A 17,145-nucleotide genomic window follows, 5' to 3' on the forward strand; every position below is an offset into this window, starting at 1 on the left:
ACTTCATCTGTGATAGAGTATGCAAACACCGCGTGAGCGTCACTAACGGGAGCAGAAATGTCCGGCTTGACGGCTCCGTTTTCAACTTCGCCCCCGACTGCAAGCGGCTACTCTCGTTGATCGCCGTCTGTAGCCGTGCTTCAAGTCGAACGCACCTAAAGAAATGTTTTGATAGTAGCTACCACAAAGCCACAGTGTTTACTCTTTTCATGAGAATCGACTAACAAATGGCTTATTCAAGCTTTCAGTAAGTTTTTTTCTTTAAAATCCAACAACAGCTCTGTAGCATTAGATATCAGAAACCGTGGTAAAGAGCTCAGCTGCACAGACAGGAAGTGCCGACTGACCAGCCAACGACCCCTTAAAAAAGAATTCAGCTGTCTGGATTTCTCACAAAGAGCTATCAGCGAGAAAACCGACACAGTTGGAACAGGAGGGTACGAATAAATTAAGGAACAAACACTGGGCTGTTAGGGCAGCTTGATTCTTGGTTTGCTCTTCCCAACATGTCACTGGAGACTTCTGTCTGAGCTATCTGAATGTAAACTAGCGGTCGACCGTTTTAATGAGCAGGGTTGAACTATCATTGCATATCTCAAGATATATTTCTTTTTTTCGAATGAAAGAGAAACATACAAGGAAACTCACATTGGGTCGACACTATTTACACCAGGGATCCTCAAATCTGGCCCACGAGATCCATTTTCCTGCAGAGTTTAGCTCTAACCCTAATCAAACACACCTGAGCAAGCTAATCAATGTCTTCAGGATCATTAGAAAATCACAGGTATGTGAGTTTGATCAGGGTTGGAGCTAAACTCTGCAGCGCATTGGCCCTCCAGGGCAAGATTTGAGGAACCCTACTGTTGGTGGGAATGCAATGACTTTGGCTGATGTCAGCAGGGTCATGACATAAGAAACACACTGTTAAAAATTAATCATGGGTCTTGTAATTTTCATTAAAAAAAATTAAGGTGATAATAAAAAATATTGAGTATATTTCATTAAAGAAATTGTGATTCAGTGTTGTATAGAAAATGTTGAGGACTTTTTACTAATAAAACCAAGAGATGTGTTTTCCTCATTTTTTTCTTAAGCAGTTTTGGGGCTTGAATTGAGGAACTGATTAAACAAAAACAAAAAAATTAATTAAAGAAGGCTACCTATTTATTTTAAGAGAATTAGCTCAATTTTGCAGTTTTATTTTCGAGGTGATTGTTAGTTCCCAGCATGCTTTGCATATAGCTGGATATGGAGAGTACATTTTGAAATTAAATGCTATTTTATGTGTTTTTGAGTGAAGGGAAACATCTATTAATGTTTAATGTTCAGTTATGTTTGACATTTGAAAGAGTTTCTGTTACATTGTAGTTAACATTGCACAGTGCAATCGTTACCATTGTGCAGAAGAGTAGAGCTTATGGTTATGGATACTACTCCTCTAAGGCATTAAGTCTTGTTCAATGAGCAGTAGCTTTGCTAGTGCTAGTGCAGTATTACCAGTATTTCTCAAGTATTTTCCTGCTTGAGCTGTTTGGCTGTATACAGTCTTTTTAATGTACAAAATAACTCAAAGTCAAATACAAACAGACCTCACTCAAAATCACAGACTTTTGCGAATCAGCTTAAAATAAATGAGCACATTTTACTAATTATATTAAATTCATTGTGTCGTAGATTAATTAATTTAGCAGATTTCACATGATTTATTCAGGCAGATTCCATTAAAAAATCAAGCCTGAAAAACCACTCAAAAATATTATGTGTAATATTGTTACTGTAATTTTTTTAAGTAAATAACTCGTTCCATTTTTTACAGTCTACTATTCTCAGCATCAGATATAGAAACTGAAATAACGTTAAAGCAATAGTTCACCCATAAAATAACATTTGGTGAGAATTTGCTCACCCTCATGGCATCCAGGATCTAGATGAGTTTGTTTCTTTATCAAATCCAATTTGGAGATTTTTGATGGAGAAACCGTTATTATGGATTCATATAGCTGGAAGAAACAACAGTTTGTGATTAAAAATGTCTTAATATCATATTTGTTTCATACAAACACACAGCTTTTCACTTCACAGGATATTAATTGATGGACTGATGGACTTGTTTGTGGATTACGGTCATGTTTTTATCAGCTGTTTGGACTCTTATTCTGACGGCACCCATTCACTGCAAAGGATGAGCAAGCGATGTAATGCTAAATTTCTCCAAATCTGTTCAGATGAAGAAACAAACTCATCTACATCTAAGATGGCCTGAGGTTGAGCACATTTTCAGCAAATTTTCATTTTTTGGTGAACTATTCTTTTAATAGGCTACTGTAATTAATAAAATGTTAACATAATATTAATTATGCAAATATTATTATTAAACCTTTGGATGCTGATTGGTCAATAAAGCATGGCTAAATTAAAGGCAGAGTAAGTGATTTCTGGTAGCCAATGTTGATATTTGAAATCACCAAAACAAACACGCCCCTACCCCAAAAGGGTCTTGCCCCTATTTTGATAGCTCCGCCCCACACATACGTACGCAACCCAGGCAACGATTAGTTCTGTGAAACAAAGCAAAACCAATGTTACACCATGTCTACCCTCCGCTCCTTGAGTTCTCTCCAGCGCTGGAAAGCTGATCCAATATTTACACGGGTCCTACTTCTTTGCCTTATCGTTCCGCAGACGTTTTCCTCTTTTGTTTTTTATCCGCCATCTCTATCTTTCTGTCGCTCGGCTCGGCTAATGTCCGTCCCATGCACTGAAAGCTCTCTCCTCCACATCACGAGTAGACACGCCCCTTATTGCTGATTGGCTACAAGTTTGTTTTGCTATTCGGCCCGAATCAGTTTTCTAAAGTGTTTTTGAAAAATCACATACCCTGCCTTTAATAATAGTGAAGGCCTTTCATACTTTATTGCTTAATTCATTTAAAAAATACATAAACTATATTACATAGGCCTATGTATTTTTAATTGCACATTGAATGTATTTACATTAAATTTTATCTCTTGTAAAGTGAACTAAGCTCGAGAAGGACACTATGCCAATTGGAATAATATTACTGTTATTACGTCTATATTAAAATACACAAATGTTTTTTTTATATATATTTAAATTATTAACTTAAATATTGTTTAATTTTATTTGTTTATTGTATTGTCTCAACACAACGTATTATTTGCAAAGTCTATACTTTGAATGTCTGACAGCTGCAGGGCTTTTTGCCAATAGGATTCGGTTCAATAATGTTTAAATAAGGGAGGAGGCGGACAGTAGGCGACTTTATATAAAAGTGGGTGACATCAACTGCAGATATGAAAAATATAACGGAACAATGCAGCGCTCTAACGTTTTAAAAGATTCGTGCTGGTTAGGGATGGATGGATGGATGGATGCCGGAGAGGAAATTCAATAATCAGTCACATCCAAATGCAAATAATCAATGCTGCTCGTTGTGGTTATTTGCAGCCCATCATTCCATCCCGATTCAAAGCACAGCAGCTGTAATACAGTCATGTTATCATATTTCTATCGCTGAGTTGTCTTACCTCTGTTGCAGACGCAACTTCAGCCCTCGAAGACCGAAACGTGGCAGGAGATCTAGACGTATCCGAACGACTTCATGTCAGATCTAGAACGGCTCTAATAAATGGAATGGAACTGTGCGACGCTCCCGTTTGTCCCGAAACAAAGTAACGCTCGCGCCTTATGCCTATCTCAAAATGTGGAAAGGCCGCTCGAAACGCCGTTTTCCAAACGCGATACAGTTGGAAGTTGGAAGTTAACCGCGCACACCTGCATCCTCAAGAGATGGAAGATGATGGAGAGATAAAATAGCGGTCCATAGCATGCCATAACCGCTGGCGTACAGCTGTGTATTCTCGAGCGCGGATGGCAGGAAATGCCTTTGGAGGAAAGGAGGCGCTTAACCAGTCAGAGTGGAAACGCGTGCGCTGGATTTAACCCTCATGAAGCCTGACGTCATGCTGCACAGCAGACCTTCTAGACTTCATTCTTTAGTCTATAATATTATTGCATATCAAGACCGGTTCTATTGAGGTTCATACAGAAATCAAACGTTTCATCAATGCTCTTTCATCCACATTGTATACAAACATAAACTAAACATGACATAATGGAACAGAATGTAAAAATGGGGCATGGAAATACACCAAATAGTATTAGTTTTGTTTTACTGAACAATAAGGATTGCGTGTTTAACGAAAGGATTGTGTTTGTTTCATGACATTCATGAATTATTGCATGTATTTCCTTGGACATGCAGCCAACATTATTCTGAATGAATATTCTATTGTCTTTATTATTTATAGACAAAGCGTTGCAATTGTAAGCAGCTTTGTGGCCAGTGCCCCAACAATATTTATTAAGTGTCATTAAATTGTATTCATTCATTTCCCCGTTGTTTGTTAGTTAGTTATACAGATTTGTTAATTGAAATGTACATAAAAAAGCGGAGAATCCCAAAGAATAGATACAATTTCTATAATCTGATAGGTTATGAAAATATTATTCATTTATTTATTTATTTTTCTTTGTTTGTTTGGTGGTTTTTGTTTGTTTGTTTTTGTTATTTAGTCATACAGATTTGTTCATTGTTTCAGAGTACATAAAATGTGAATCCCAAATTCCACAGTTGTGTGTTTGTTTGTGTTAGTGATATAGATTTGTGAATTGTTTCAGAGTACATAAAAAACAAACAAACAAACAAACAAACAAATAAATATGTGAATCCCAAAGAATGGACAACATTTCCACGATCTGATAATGGGTTATGAAGACAGTTAGTTAGTTAATTAGTTTATTTGTTTGTTTTCTGTTTGTTTGTTTTGCTTGTGTTAGTTATACAGTTTTGTAAATTGTACATCAAAAAGTGAATGCCAAAGAATGGACACAGTTTCCACAATCTAATGAAGGGTTATGAATACAGTTTGTGTTTATTGATTTATTTAGTTAGTTTTCTAGCTAGCTTAATTAGTCAGTTAGTCCATTCTTTTGTTAATTAGTTATATAGATTTACTAATTGTTTCGGCGTGCATAAAAAAAAAAGTACAATCTTAAAGAATTGACATGATTTCCTAATGGGTTATGAAAACACTTCCGTCCTTTATTTGTTTGTTTGCTTGCTTGTTTGTTTAATGTTGTTTTGTACTCTGGAACTAAATCAGTAGTTGAGTTATCAGCATTAATCATCACTCATTTTCATTCGATATAAATTAACTCAAAGGTATCAATATTTTTAGCATAGGAAAAGTCAGCAGGAAAAGGGTGGGCTGATTTTCCTGTAGTGACTATACAGTAAAACCCAGTGTGAAATATCCCTGCTTGGTATTTCTGATTACCCTTATGAGGTGTAAAGAATGGAAAAGTGCTTTGGTGCCCTCTAGTGAAGCAAGAATAAATTTTCCATATGAACATAACTATGTTCACAAAAGGTATAGAAGTGATGATTGAAAAACAGTCATGTATTTGAAACAAAAACAAAAGCACCAATATTTTAATATTAATTTAGGAGCTAAAAAGAAACAAGTGATATGTGTGATATGTAGATGCTTGCCATTTATATTAGTGGGATTTTTTTTTTTTTTTATAAAAATGTCAAAAGTATTGCATGTGTTGATCAAAGAAAAGCATTAACAGTAAAAATGGAATGGATAGTGCTTTATAAAATATATTTTACAATTTAATTTGCTCTTGTCCTCTTTTTTTCTTTTCCTTTTTTTTTTTGTAGATGAGTTGATAACTGTAAAATGCAGCGCTTGTCACTGTCACTATTTACCCAGCCGTAAATAGAGGAGGGGTGGGACAAATACTGACCAACCATCCTACTTGTACAATGACTGTCTACAACAATGGAGAAGTCAATATTACTGGTTACTGCTTTTTTTTTTTTGAGTACAATTCTTAAAAATTAGATACTAATACCTTGCTGCCATGGATATTCCAAATCATAACAACCAAAGCGTCTCAGCTGGAAAAATGCTGTGCCACCAAAATGTGTTCAAGCGCCACCAGCTGGTCGTTTTAAGAAGAGCGCTGGACATTTTTCAGCTGGCTAAAAACTCTTTGGTGGACACCATAGACTGTATAAAAACATGGACGTAGTGTCCGTGACGTCACCCGTAGATTTCCGAAGAGCGGAAGGTTGCTAAAACCAAAAAAAAAAAAAGGTTGCTAAAACCACGCCCACCTAGCTTGACGGCGGTGACAGCAGCAAGTGGCCACGCCCTTAATTATGCAGCACTTTAAGGCTTAATATAATTTAAACGGATGAGTTATAAAAAAAATTACCCCCCTCACAGTTGTCATGAAGGGCAAAATTAGCTATATAGACCAAAACCACTTTTTGTACCAGGCTGTAAACACATTTTTTTTCTGCTGTAAAGTTGGGTATTTTAACATGGGGAGTCTATGGGATTGACTCCCTTTTGCAGCCAGCCTCTAGCGGCCAGTTGATGAATTACAGTTTAAGTCACTTCCTTGTTGGCTTCACGAGAGAGAGCGGGAGGTAAAAGGTTGCTAAAACCACGCCCACCTAGCTTGACGGCGGTGACAGCAGCAAGTGGCCACGCCCTTAATTATGCAGCACTTTAAGGCTTAATATAATTTAAACGGATGAGTTATAAAAATATTCACCCCCCTCACAGTTGTCATGAAGGGCAAAATTAGCTATATAGACCAAAACCACTTTTTGTACCAGGCTGTAAACACATTTTTTTTCTGCTGTAAAGTTGGGTATTTTAACATGGGGAGTCTATGGGACTGACTCCCTTTTGGAGCCAGCCTCTAGCGGCCAGTCGATGAATTGCAGTTTTAGTCACTTCCGTGTTGACTTCATGAGAGAGAAGGTTGCCGCTCGGTGAACACACGTTATTGAATATTTATTGTTAGGCATATGGCCTACTAGTCTTTTTTGCATTTATGCAATATACTGGAGCCAAACCTGAGAAAGTAGACCAGAATATGATACTGCGTTCCTGGACACGTAATTTGCATAGCTATAATTCATAGACAAGGATTATGCTAATTGTGAATGAGCGTGCAGGAGCGCCCTATTTACGAATGATTGGAATGCATTAACATACATGTTTAACTATCAAATCGAAAGTTTACGAAGCATTTGTGAATCCGGAGGAGAGTTTTTGGGAAGGTCTGTTTTTGGATTTAATGTAGGCCTAAGGCAGCAACCAATTATTGTAGAGTGAACAAAGACAAATAAAAGCTCATTTACCAGTAATGAAGGTGCTGCTATGCATCTAAGGATGAGCTGCCCCCAGGGATGCCCTGAACAATGGGCCTGCTCTTCGGCCACAGTGTAACATGGGGCTGCAGGACCACCACCTGTTTTTTTTTTCTTTTTTTTCCTCAACCTTTTTCTTCGTGGCTGTTATAACCAGACAAACAAATTATCTCACAGTCTTTTTGAAAGTAAAGAAAAACTGAGCATGCTCTTTGGCCATGGTGAGCAGCCAAAAGCAGTGTTGCTAATCAGTTATTCTACTATCGATACATAGCCCCTTTTAAACCAACCCATGAACATGCAATTATCTCAGATAGCTCAACCCAGCCATACTAATCATCAACAACAGATACATTCGAAGAACCGAATTAGCCAGATCATGATTAGTGCAATGATATCATCTTGGATGTGTCATTTGATCTCGGCTGTAATAAGAGACATACGAAGAACTGTCCTGGAGGACCCCCAGCCCTGCACATTTTTTATGTCTCCCTTATCAGACACACCCAATTCAGGTCTTGCATTCTCTTCTAATGAGCTGATGAGTTGAATCTGGTGTGTTAGATGAGGGAGACATACAAAATGTGCAGGGCTGGGGGTCCTCCAGGACAGATTTGAAAACCCCTGGTCCAGGCGGCAATGACGGAGCCACAGCGACGACCCCTCAAGATGGAAGTGGACATCTGGAATGCTGAGGTGGAACTGGAGCAACCAAGGGTAGAGGTAGAGCCTAAGGTAGGATGGAGCTAGCCGGAGTCGTAGAGTGAAGGGACGGAGGGCAGCAAACAGCCTGCAAATCCATAGCATATGTAATGCCTAGGACAGCCGGCTCACACACCTGGTCAGAAAGACTCCGCTAATGCTCTATTGCATGAGTATGTATTGCTTGGTCGCTCCTGCCATTCCTTGCAGTTGGAGAGATTCTGGCTGGGCTCTGGATTGTGATTGGCGTCGTCAATAGGTCTGACAGTGAACGGTGATCCACAGGACACCAGCACCCACTCCACAAAATCGAAAAAACTCCCTCGAGGACCCTCCCCGGACAACTGCGCCTTAGTGGGGGTGTTCAGGCTGACATACATAAATGAACATAAACTATTGTCCGGGAAGGTAGTTTGATATGTGAGGTCGAGGAATTCTTCTAGGTGTTCCTAGGTGTTGACGGATTTGTTGCTGCCGTGTGTTTTGAGTTTGAGCTCCGTCAAGTTAATTCGTTATCGTCTATTTTTTAATCTTAAAATCAATTTTATACACCATAATTTTTGTTTCTATAACGTGTGAATATATCCTCTATCGTATTCTACAACAAAAACAATCAGAGCGCCTTATCACTAGTTTTATTTTGATTTCCCAAGTCCGCTATTAGCAAATAGCCCGCTAGCATCGCCGGCGTGGTTGCCGCTAATCTCGCTAACATTGCTAATACTCTATTCACACACATTACCATTGTTTTACTCACTGTTACTTGCTTTAATGGCGGATGTGTGTCTACCTTTGAGTGCAGGTGAGGACACGTTCCTGATCGAGACGGTGCACAGCACATCGCCCGCGAAAACGATCATCATGTCAGGACCACTTCCCACGTATCGATGAGAATACGAAAGGTTTAGTAGACTTTTTGCTTTAAGTGAATGGTTATTGTCATGGTGTAAAGAACAGAAACTGTTCTTAGTTAATAATTGGAATCTTTTCTGGAAGCGTCCTAGGCTTTTTCACGCTGATCCTGCACCCCAGCAGAGTCGGAGTGGAACTCCTGTCGGACAACATCTCCAGGACGCTACGCTCCATATGACTAGTAAGCCAATTCTCAAATAACTGCTATGATGACTTTTGTTCTACCCGCTTAAATGACAGAAGTACTTGTGCTGTCCAATTATGCCACACCTGTGAGGTGGAGGGATTATCTCGGCAAAGGAGAACTGCTCACTAACACAGATTACTCAGTATACTTACCTACAAGGCCCTTAATTGTTTAGCTCCTGCGTACCTAACAAGTCTTCTACTACGCTACAATCCATCATGCTCCCTAAAGTTGCAAAACTCTGCACTTTTGGTAGTACCTAGGATAGCAAAGTCCACTAAAGGAGGTAGAGCTTTTTTGCATTTGGCTCCCAAACTCTGGAATAGCCTTCCTAATAACGTTCGGGGTTCAGACACACTCTCTCTGTTTAAATCTAGATTAAAGACACATCTCTTTGGCCAAGCATTCAAATAATGCATCTCATAATCTTGTACTGCAGTCATATCTGATCAAATGCACATTATTATTCCTTAGCTTGGGTTATATGTACATAAACTGACAGTCACCACTGATAAGCTACTACTAAATATTGTAGAAATGTAATATTCTGTAAAGTTGCTTTGCAACGATTTGTATTGTAAAAAGTGCTATACAAATAAACTTGAACTGAATTGAATATAATTCCTCGAAGGAATGATTTCCCTGCTAAAGGCACAACAGGCGAACTGCAAGGATGTTCATGATGATGGGAAAACATAACAAAAAAATGTGAACTCAATAACCAAAAAAAAAAAAAAAAAATCTTAGCTGGCCCTGCCTTCTGTCACGGTTTGTATTAAACATGAACACAAAGATGACAAAGAAAAGGATCAATAAAGTATTTTAATATAAGTCTCAGGCAACAGAAACACATGTTAACATCCACAAAGCATTGACAAGGCAGGACAAACTGAACAGAAACAGATATAACAAGTACGGGTGATAACGAGGTGCACACAGCTGAACTAAATTACAAATCAATTAACAACCATGACAACTAAGGGAAATTGTGCAAAGAATGAAAACAGTCCAAACAGTGTGTGTGTGACAATATTCTTCTAAATAACTTTGAAAATATAAACATGTTATAAAAGTTGGGATTCCATATACAATCATATCAGTAGTAAAATGTACAGATTTTTGATATTGCAGTAAATATATGATGTCAAATTATACAAATATCTCTTTTGGACATTTTGAAACAAAGACCTCTTGATTGAATTATCATAAATACAATTTCTTTCTGTTTATTTTAAATTGTTATCATAGAAAATGGCTGCATTTTTCCAGTGTAATCTTTTAAATGTATTCGTTAAAATTAAAATATTACTCAAAAGTTTGGAGTATTGTACAAGAAATAAATACATCCAACTATATATAAAGGACATATGTATATATGAAACTTAAAATGTGCTTTATGCAGTCTTAAATTTCTCTGATTGTTGGACAAGGGCTATCTTGAGGCCATCTACATTTACAATTTTTGATTCTGATAGATACTGAGCTCTACTGCGTTCTGGTAAATTAAGTCCATGTTGGTTCCCGTTCTTGATCGAATTATGTTATGCGCACACTGGTGGAGGTAAACATATTGCTCCTGTTGTAGAAAACAGAAAGAAAACCAACAACAGAAAATAGTGTAAAAATATGTGTCTTCTTTATTATAAGTGGCAGTTCCATTGTATAAGAACGTCTCAGGTTACTTATGTAACCATGGTTCCCTGAGTAGGGAACGAGACACTTGCCGATTGCCTCCTCGGAGGCATCGCGTGTGTGCTCTTCGCCCAAACAAATAACGCATAGATCGTGTGTGTCATCAGATGTTAAACAACGTCAACACGGATGCACACATCCTTAAACGCTTTGCTAGTGCTCGCCATAATGAGATGAATAGAGATCGCTCTTACCACAGAAATGCACACTTCAAACAAAACAGTCAATGAAGACGAAGAAGAGAATGATGTGTGCTCCCGGCGCCTATTTATACTATAGTCGCACCGGTAGTGACGTCATGGCTGTCGCCGGCCAACGAGTTGGTGTTTTTTCAATGTATGCTTCAGACACGGGTCACGACGAGGCGTTCCCCATAGCGACCCCTAGAGGACGCAGTTCGAAGTTCCCATGAACAACAAATGTCAGCACCAACTTCTTTGTAAATGTCATCTTAAAGGAATATTCTGGGTTCAATACAAATTAAGCTCAATTGATAATATTTGTTTCGTAATGTTGATTACTACAAAGATAATTTCCACTTGTCCCTCCTTTTTTTAAATAAGTAAGAGGTTACAGTGTTTGGCTGAGTAGTATAGTTAAGTAGAATATCTAAACAATAAGCATGTTATCATGTTAACATACATACATATATGAGAAAAATAGCTTATTACTGCTTTTCTGTGTAACCAATTTTACAACTTCATTGTGACAGCTCGTCCTCCTACAGTGATTATTTTAACAGTTTTACAGTTAAAATAATACATACTTTTCAACAGAATAATTTGGCCTTTGGATACATCATTGGTCCAGATGGACCCCCCCCCCTCCCTCCCCCCCAACCATCAATAAAGGATGGTTCCTCAGCTTCTCAAACTTTGACCGATGCCTATTGTGAAACTTCAGCTCCATTGTCATTGCCCTCACCATCTGAAGTGGCTCAAGCCTTCTAGCAACTAAAGAAAGCATTCACCTCAACACCCATCAGCACACCATTTTCTCCAAGCAGAAGCATGACATTAGCAACTGGGAGTTACTTAAGCAAGCATTTAAGGAGTGTCACCACTAGTTTGAGGGTTCCAACCATTTGTTCCAGGTCATCACATTGCAACTTGGAATCCCTGAACCCCAAACCCTCACCAGGCCTGGTGGCCCTTGTTCTTCTCTAGATTCAGCTTCTTTCATGTATCATCTGGGCTTCAAAAATACTAACACGAATGCACTCACGCCTCCATTCTACTGATTCTCCAATCTCTGCACAGAATCCATTCTTCAAGAATTTGTTCTTCCTTCTTCTGCCATTAGCCCCATCCAGTGGACCCTGGGTGAATAAAAACCCAAGCCTGGGCTCTGGGCATCCAGGGACAACACAAATCCCTTGCCCAGGTTGTACCATGTCCAAAGTCCCTCACAACCTTCCAGCTGAAAGCTCCTTCCACTGCCCACTCCTCACCATCTATGGTCACATCTAGATGTGGACTTCATGACCAACCTTCCTCCCTCAGTAGTCAAACCTGTATCCTGATGGCACAATTCATATGCCAATTCCAGAAGCTTTATTCAAGTTGCTGGGCATTATTGCCAAGCTTTTTACAGTCTATCATGCCCAGTCTCCCAGTTTCTCAAAACTTACAGCCATGAACATCAGCAGTACTAGAGTCACTTCCTTCCCTGAGCTGAATATGCCCAAAACTGTCTCCGCCAGTGTACTGTCTGGCCTCAGAAAGGCCATTCTGATGCCCAGTGATCAGACACCTCTTCCCACCAGTCCAGACAGAATGTCTGGTTATCTACACATAAACTATGTTTCTGTTTTCCATGCAGAAAGTAATGTCCTCAGTACACTGGCCCATTCCTGTGGACCATCCCGGACTTCCAAGGCTGGACCATTCCAACTCACTGTGTTCCACTACAATTATCCCAACCATCCAGCTCCTCAGGGATGTGGTTAACCAGAGCGCCCCTTCTCCACTCCGCTCATCAAGGACTCCATATATACTGTACTCATCACATACTCACCCTCATTGTCTAGTCTTACATAGAGGACTCTCTGATTGCACTACCCTTCAGTAGTGTTCTCTTCATGACTCTATCATGGTTCCTCTGTGTGTATCATCATTACCAACAGCATAATCATTGTGTCATCTTCTACATCTGTGTCAGATTTATACCATCATTTCTGCTCCACCTGCTGTTCACCCATGGGTTCAATAAAGAATCCAAGCACTTGGGTTTAAAAGTCATCTGGCTCAGTCTGCTTTGTTACAGTAAGTGCTTTTACAAAATTGTAAGTCTCATATTTCTGCTCTAAAAACTGGCTGCATTTACTACCAATGTAAGCGCCTCACTGTAACTTTTAAAAAATTTTTTAGAGGAAGTACAAGCTTAACTTGTATTGGTCCCTCTAGAAAATTACTCTACAGTCCCTTACCTCAGTCTGCACCATGAGAGGCCTGTGTATGCGCATATCATTAACGATTCCGTAGATGTCCACCATGCTGTCTCTTTCAATCTGGAAGATCAGGTGGTCAATGGCAATGAAGGTCCCCGTTCTTCCCACACCGGCACTAAAAATGTGAGGGTCAAATAATAAGATGAAAGTTTAATCTAACGGATGGCAAAGTTGATATTTAATGTTTGCACTGTAATATAAATTCATAAACACTTGTCAATAGGAACCTCATTTACCTGCAATGCACTACAGTTGGAGAGTGGTGTGAGTACTGGTTCATGTGTTCTCTAACCAGGTGTCTGAAATCAATGAGGACTTCAGTGGTCTGTGGAACTCCATGATCTGGCCACACCGTGAAGTGGAACTGGCATATGTTACGAGTTTCTGCTGTTTTTACCTACAGAATTATCAGTCATGTTATTGTATAATATCACTGATTTATAACAACAACAAAATGTTTCCACTCCTGTATGCTGCTGAAGGAATAAATGGAGATATCAGGTGCAGGAAGTGTTGCTTTACATTTTTTATTCCGAAGTCTCTTATGGTCCAACTCTCCAGTTCTATCTCTGAGGTAGTTGTCACAGAGATGTTTTGATAATGATTAGTCGCTGATGGCCAGTACTTCTCACATTTTACCTGGAGAAAATGACAGAGTGCTGGTTATCTTTACTCTGAATATAAATGTTTCACATTTTACCACTTTTCAATGTGACTAATAATATTTCCCCTTCAAGGGAACTTCGAGCTGCATCCCCCTCTAGGGGACACTTTGGGGAATGCTGCCAGCATGACCAGTGTCTGAAGCATGTGTAAAACAACTCCAATCCTATTGGTCCACGTGGACCATGTTTATGAATTTATATTACAGTGCAAACATTAAATATCAACTTTGCCATCCGTGACGTTATAGGCAGGTACCCGAAAGTATAAAGGGCACCTGCTGAATACGTCACCAACTTTTGTTGTCTTCGGAGCTGTCTGTTTGTTCACATGTGTGAAATTTCATCCTGGTGAGTTGAGCAGCGCTTTAAGGAATGTGTGCCTCCGTGTTTGGATTCTAACACTTGAGGGCATATTCTAACTTTTGCATCTTTAGCCGCATTTCCACCGAAATTACCTGGAACAATTTGTCCCAGGAACTTTTTTCCCCCAGACCTATTGCTGTCTGTGTTTCCATTGCGGTCTAAAGTACCAAGAATATTAGGCAAATAGTCTGGTGACGTAGGTCTGCGCGCATTTCTCAATACCAAGTGCACAAATTTCGGACTTGCATCCTCGGTAGTTCAGACTTCGCGAGATCGACTCGGGAGTGTGAACTCCTGTGGACGGAACGACACAAGTCTGGTAATTCTGCAAACAGCAGCGTACTTGATAACATCAGTCAGCTCGCCTTGGCTACTGCAATTTTCCTTTTACAAAAAGACAAAATATGATATAAAACACCACTGCCTCTTTTCATTTTCATTTAAACATATTAATAGCCGCATAAATGTAGTTCAGGGAACGGTACATATATTTACAATGAAACAAAATATTATATCAAACAGTATTGCCTTTTCATTTTCAATTTAACATATTAATAGATTAATAGAATAAAGACCAAAGATTACCTGCTAGATTTACCCAAAACGAATTATATCTTATGTTTAACCACTACAGAGACATCGGCAAAGCACATTTTCAAGTAGGCGCTGTCTTTATAAATAAACAGCAGATTTTTGTTTTAAACAACTGTATTCTCGCCTGAAATACTTTTAAAACTACATTTCATGACACAATAACAGTAATATATTTTTTTTAATTATGCGAATAAATGGTGGTTGAAATACAATGCTGCGTGAACTCAACCAATCAGCATGTTCAGCGCCCAAGTCCCGCCCCCAAAAGTTCCGGACCTTTGAAAAAGTACTACCTCACGAGCAGGGACTCTCTGAGGGGCAAATTTTTACAGTTCCTGCGGTGGAAACAGGGCTTTTGTCTCGGCATCTACGCGCTCATTGAGATGAGTCACAATGATAACGCTACGCTCGCGCTTGTTCCTATTCCCGAGGGATGCGGGGCAAAGCATTTGTGTCTCTGGCCACGGAACGGTCTATCTCAACTCGCGGCGATTGCTCTGATCTGCAGTGTCCGCATACCCTATACAATCGGGTTGCCTGATGCCGCGGATAATGCTTTTGCCACGGATAATGCTCGTGTTGCTATATCGTTTTTAGCTCCAAGCATGCGAGATCGCGAGGTCATATATTCAAGGCACAATATGTATTCAAGGCACAGCTCCCCAGCCTGCTCATTGCCGAGGGCGGGCCCCCGCGTCCGCCCCCACTCCCGCACCACATCCACAGCAGCCTTCAGCAAAGTGGCGTCGTGGAGCCGGGCGTGGGCAGGCCGCCCCGTCTGTCCAGGCCCCCGTCAAACCTGGCGGCAAGCGGAGAAGCAAGCGGCCCTGAGACAGGCGACCCAGAGATGGAAGGATCTGCTCTTCGGGAGATGGTGAACGCACCACTCCCTCCCCCGGAGGAGGGCCGGATGGAGAATCTTTTGTTTCGTTTTTTCCGAATTTGACTAGGTTGGGTTCCCCTTGGCACAAGCTCTCTCAGGTAAGCGCTGAAGTCTTTGCAAACTTCAGCCTTATCTGAGGGAAATGCTATTCAAGGATAGCTGTGTCCAGCCACGTAGTGTTATGGCCGCTGCTTGCTTTGATCTTGGACTAATGGTATTTTATGTGTTCGCTCTTTAGCGAATCATTTACTATGGTCTGAATCTCCCTCTTGTGAGCCTCTGGTCAATATACAGTGCTCGCTAGCCTACTGTGGGACTGACACTGATTGGGAACCTCCTTAGTATAGCCATCTTAGGATGGTTATATTTCAGCCATTGTCATGGCAGGACAGACTTACTTGAATACAGCTATCAGAGGCTAGCTGTGTTTTACCTTGCCCTTTCCCGGAAACATAGCAATTGGAGGATAACTATGTACTAGCTCCTTGAGCCCTGCCTAAATAGTGCTGTCTCCCCTTATGGGGTCTATAATTAGCCCACTCTCAGTGGTCTGGGTATTTTCAGTCAGTCCCCCTTCTGGTAGCCCTTCCTACACGTATAGCTATCTAAGGATATCTATGTGCTAGCTCAGTGACTGCTCCCCTTCTTAGGGCCTTTAAGTAGCAGTCTCCCTGAGCCCTTGCCTAGACAGTGCTATCTCCCCGGCTAGGGTCATAAGTAGATAGCCCAATCTTTTGTTCTAGGCAGCTTCACTGGAAGGTTTACCTGGTTATTAGGCTAACTGTGTGGGATTAGCTGTGTGACAGCTCGGTGATTGCTTCCCTTCTTAGGGTTTGTAAGTAGCAGTCTCCTTGAGCCCTTACCTAGACAGTGCTGTCTCCCCTGCTAGGGTCTTAAGTAGATAGCCCACTTTCTGTGGTCTGGGCAGCTTTGCAGGAAGGTTCACCTGTCTATCTAGTAACGGTAGCCTATTAGTTTTTGGTCCCGTCGGGAAGCCCCTTCCTAGTAGGGATGCACCGATACCGATACTGATGCACCGATACCGATACTGGTCTCCTGTACTCGTATTCGTACTCGTTAAAATGCCCCGATACCAAACGCCGATACCACACAGCATGTGATAAGCGCCATATTAACACCGACAACAGAACATATATATATATATATATTAGGGATGCACCGATACTGGTATCGGTATCGGGCCTGATACTGGTCTCCTGTACTCGTACTCGTTAAAATGCCAAACGCCGATACCACACAGCATGTGATAAGGGCCATATTCAAACAAAGAAACACCGACAACAGAACAACAGACAGCAGAAAGGACTTAAGGATGTCTACTATGAAGTATATGTATGCAATGAATATAATGTTAAACATTCAGTATTAACGCCTGTATAGCTGATGTGCGCGAGCTGATAAACAAAGCACGCTGAG

The 17,145-nt window shown here is 40.3% G+C and overlaps 2 protein-coding genes across 2 annotated transcripts in view; both read right to left on the reverse strand.

Moving 5' to 3' along the window:
- LOC107717812 (oxysterol-binding protein-related protein 5-like) overlaps nucleotides 1–1,974 on the reverse strand; it is a 56,172-nt gene extending 54,198 nt beyond the window's left edge. Inside the window, exon 1 of the mRNA XM_016524681.1 lies at nucleotides 1,910–1,974. Coding sequence (XP_016380167.1) covers nucleotides 1,910–1,915 — 6 coding nt within the window. The 5' untranslated portion in view covers nucleotides 1,916–1,974. The remainder of the gene's footprint in view (nucleotides 1–1,909) is intronic.
- An 8,592-nt stretch (nucleotides 1,975–10,566) lies between these two features.
- Nucleotides 10,567–17,145, reverse strand: part of LOC107717817 (receptor-type tyrosine-protein phosphatase eta-like) — a 9,180-nt gene continuing 2,601 nt past the window's right edge. Inside the window, 3 exon segments of the mRNA XM_016524687.1 lie at nucleotides 10,567–10,638; nucleotides 13,183–13,318; nucleotides 13,440–13,502. Coding sequence (XP_016380173.1) covers nucleotides 13,280–13,318; nucleotides 13,440–13,502 — 102 coding nt within the window. The 3' untranslated portion in view covers nucleotides 10,567–10,638; nucleotides 13,183–13,279.

Source organism: Sinocyclocheilus rhinocerous, unplaced genomic scaffold, assembly GCF_001515625.1.
Source record: "Sinocyclocheilus rhinocerous isolate Xijiao unplaced genomic scaffold, SAMN03320098_v1.1 scaffold783, whole genome shotgun sequence".
NCBI lineage: Eukaryota > Metazoa > Chordata > Actinopteri > Cypriniformes > Cyprinidae > Sinocyclocheilus > Sinocyclocheilus rhinocerous.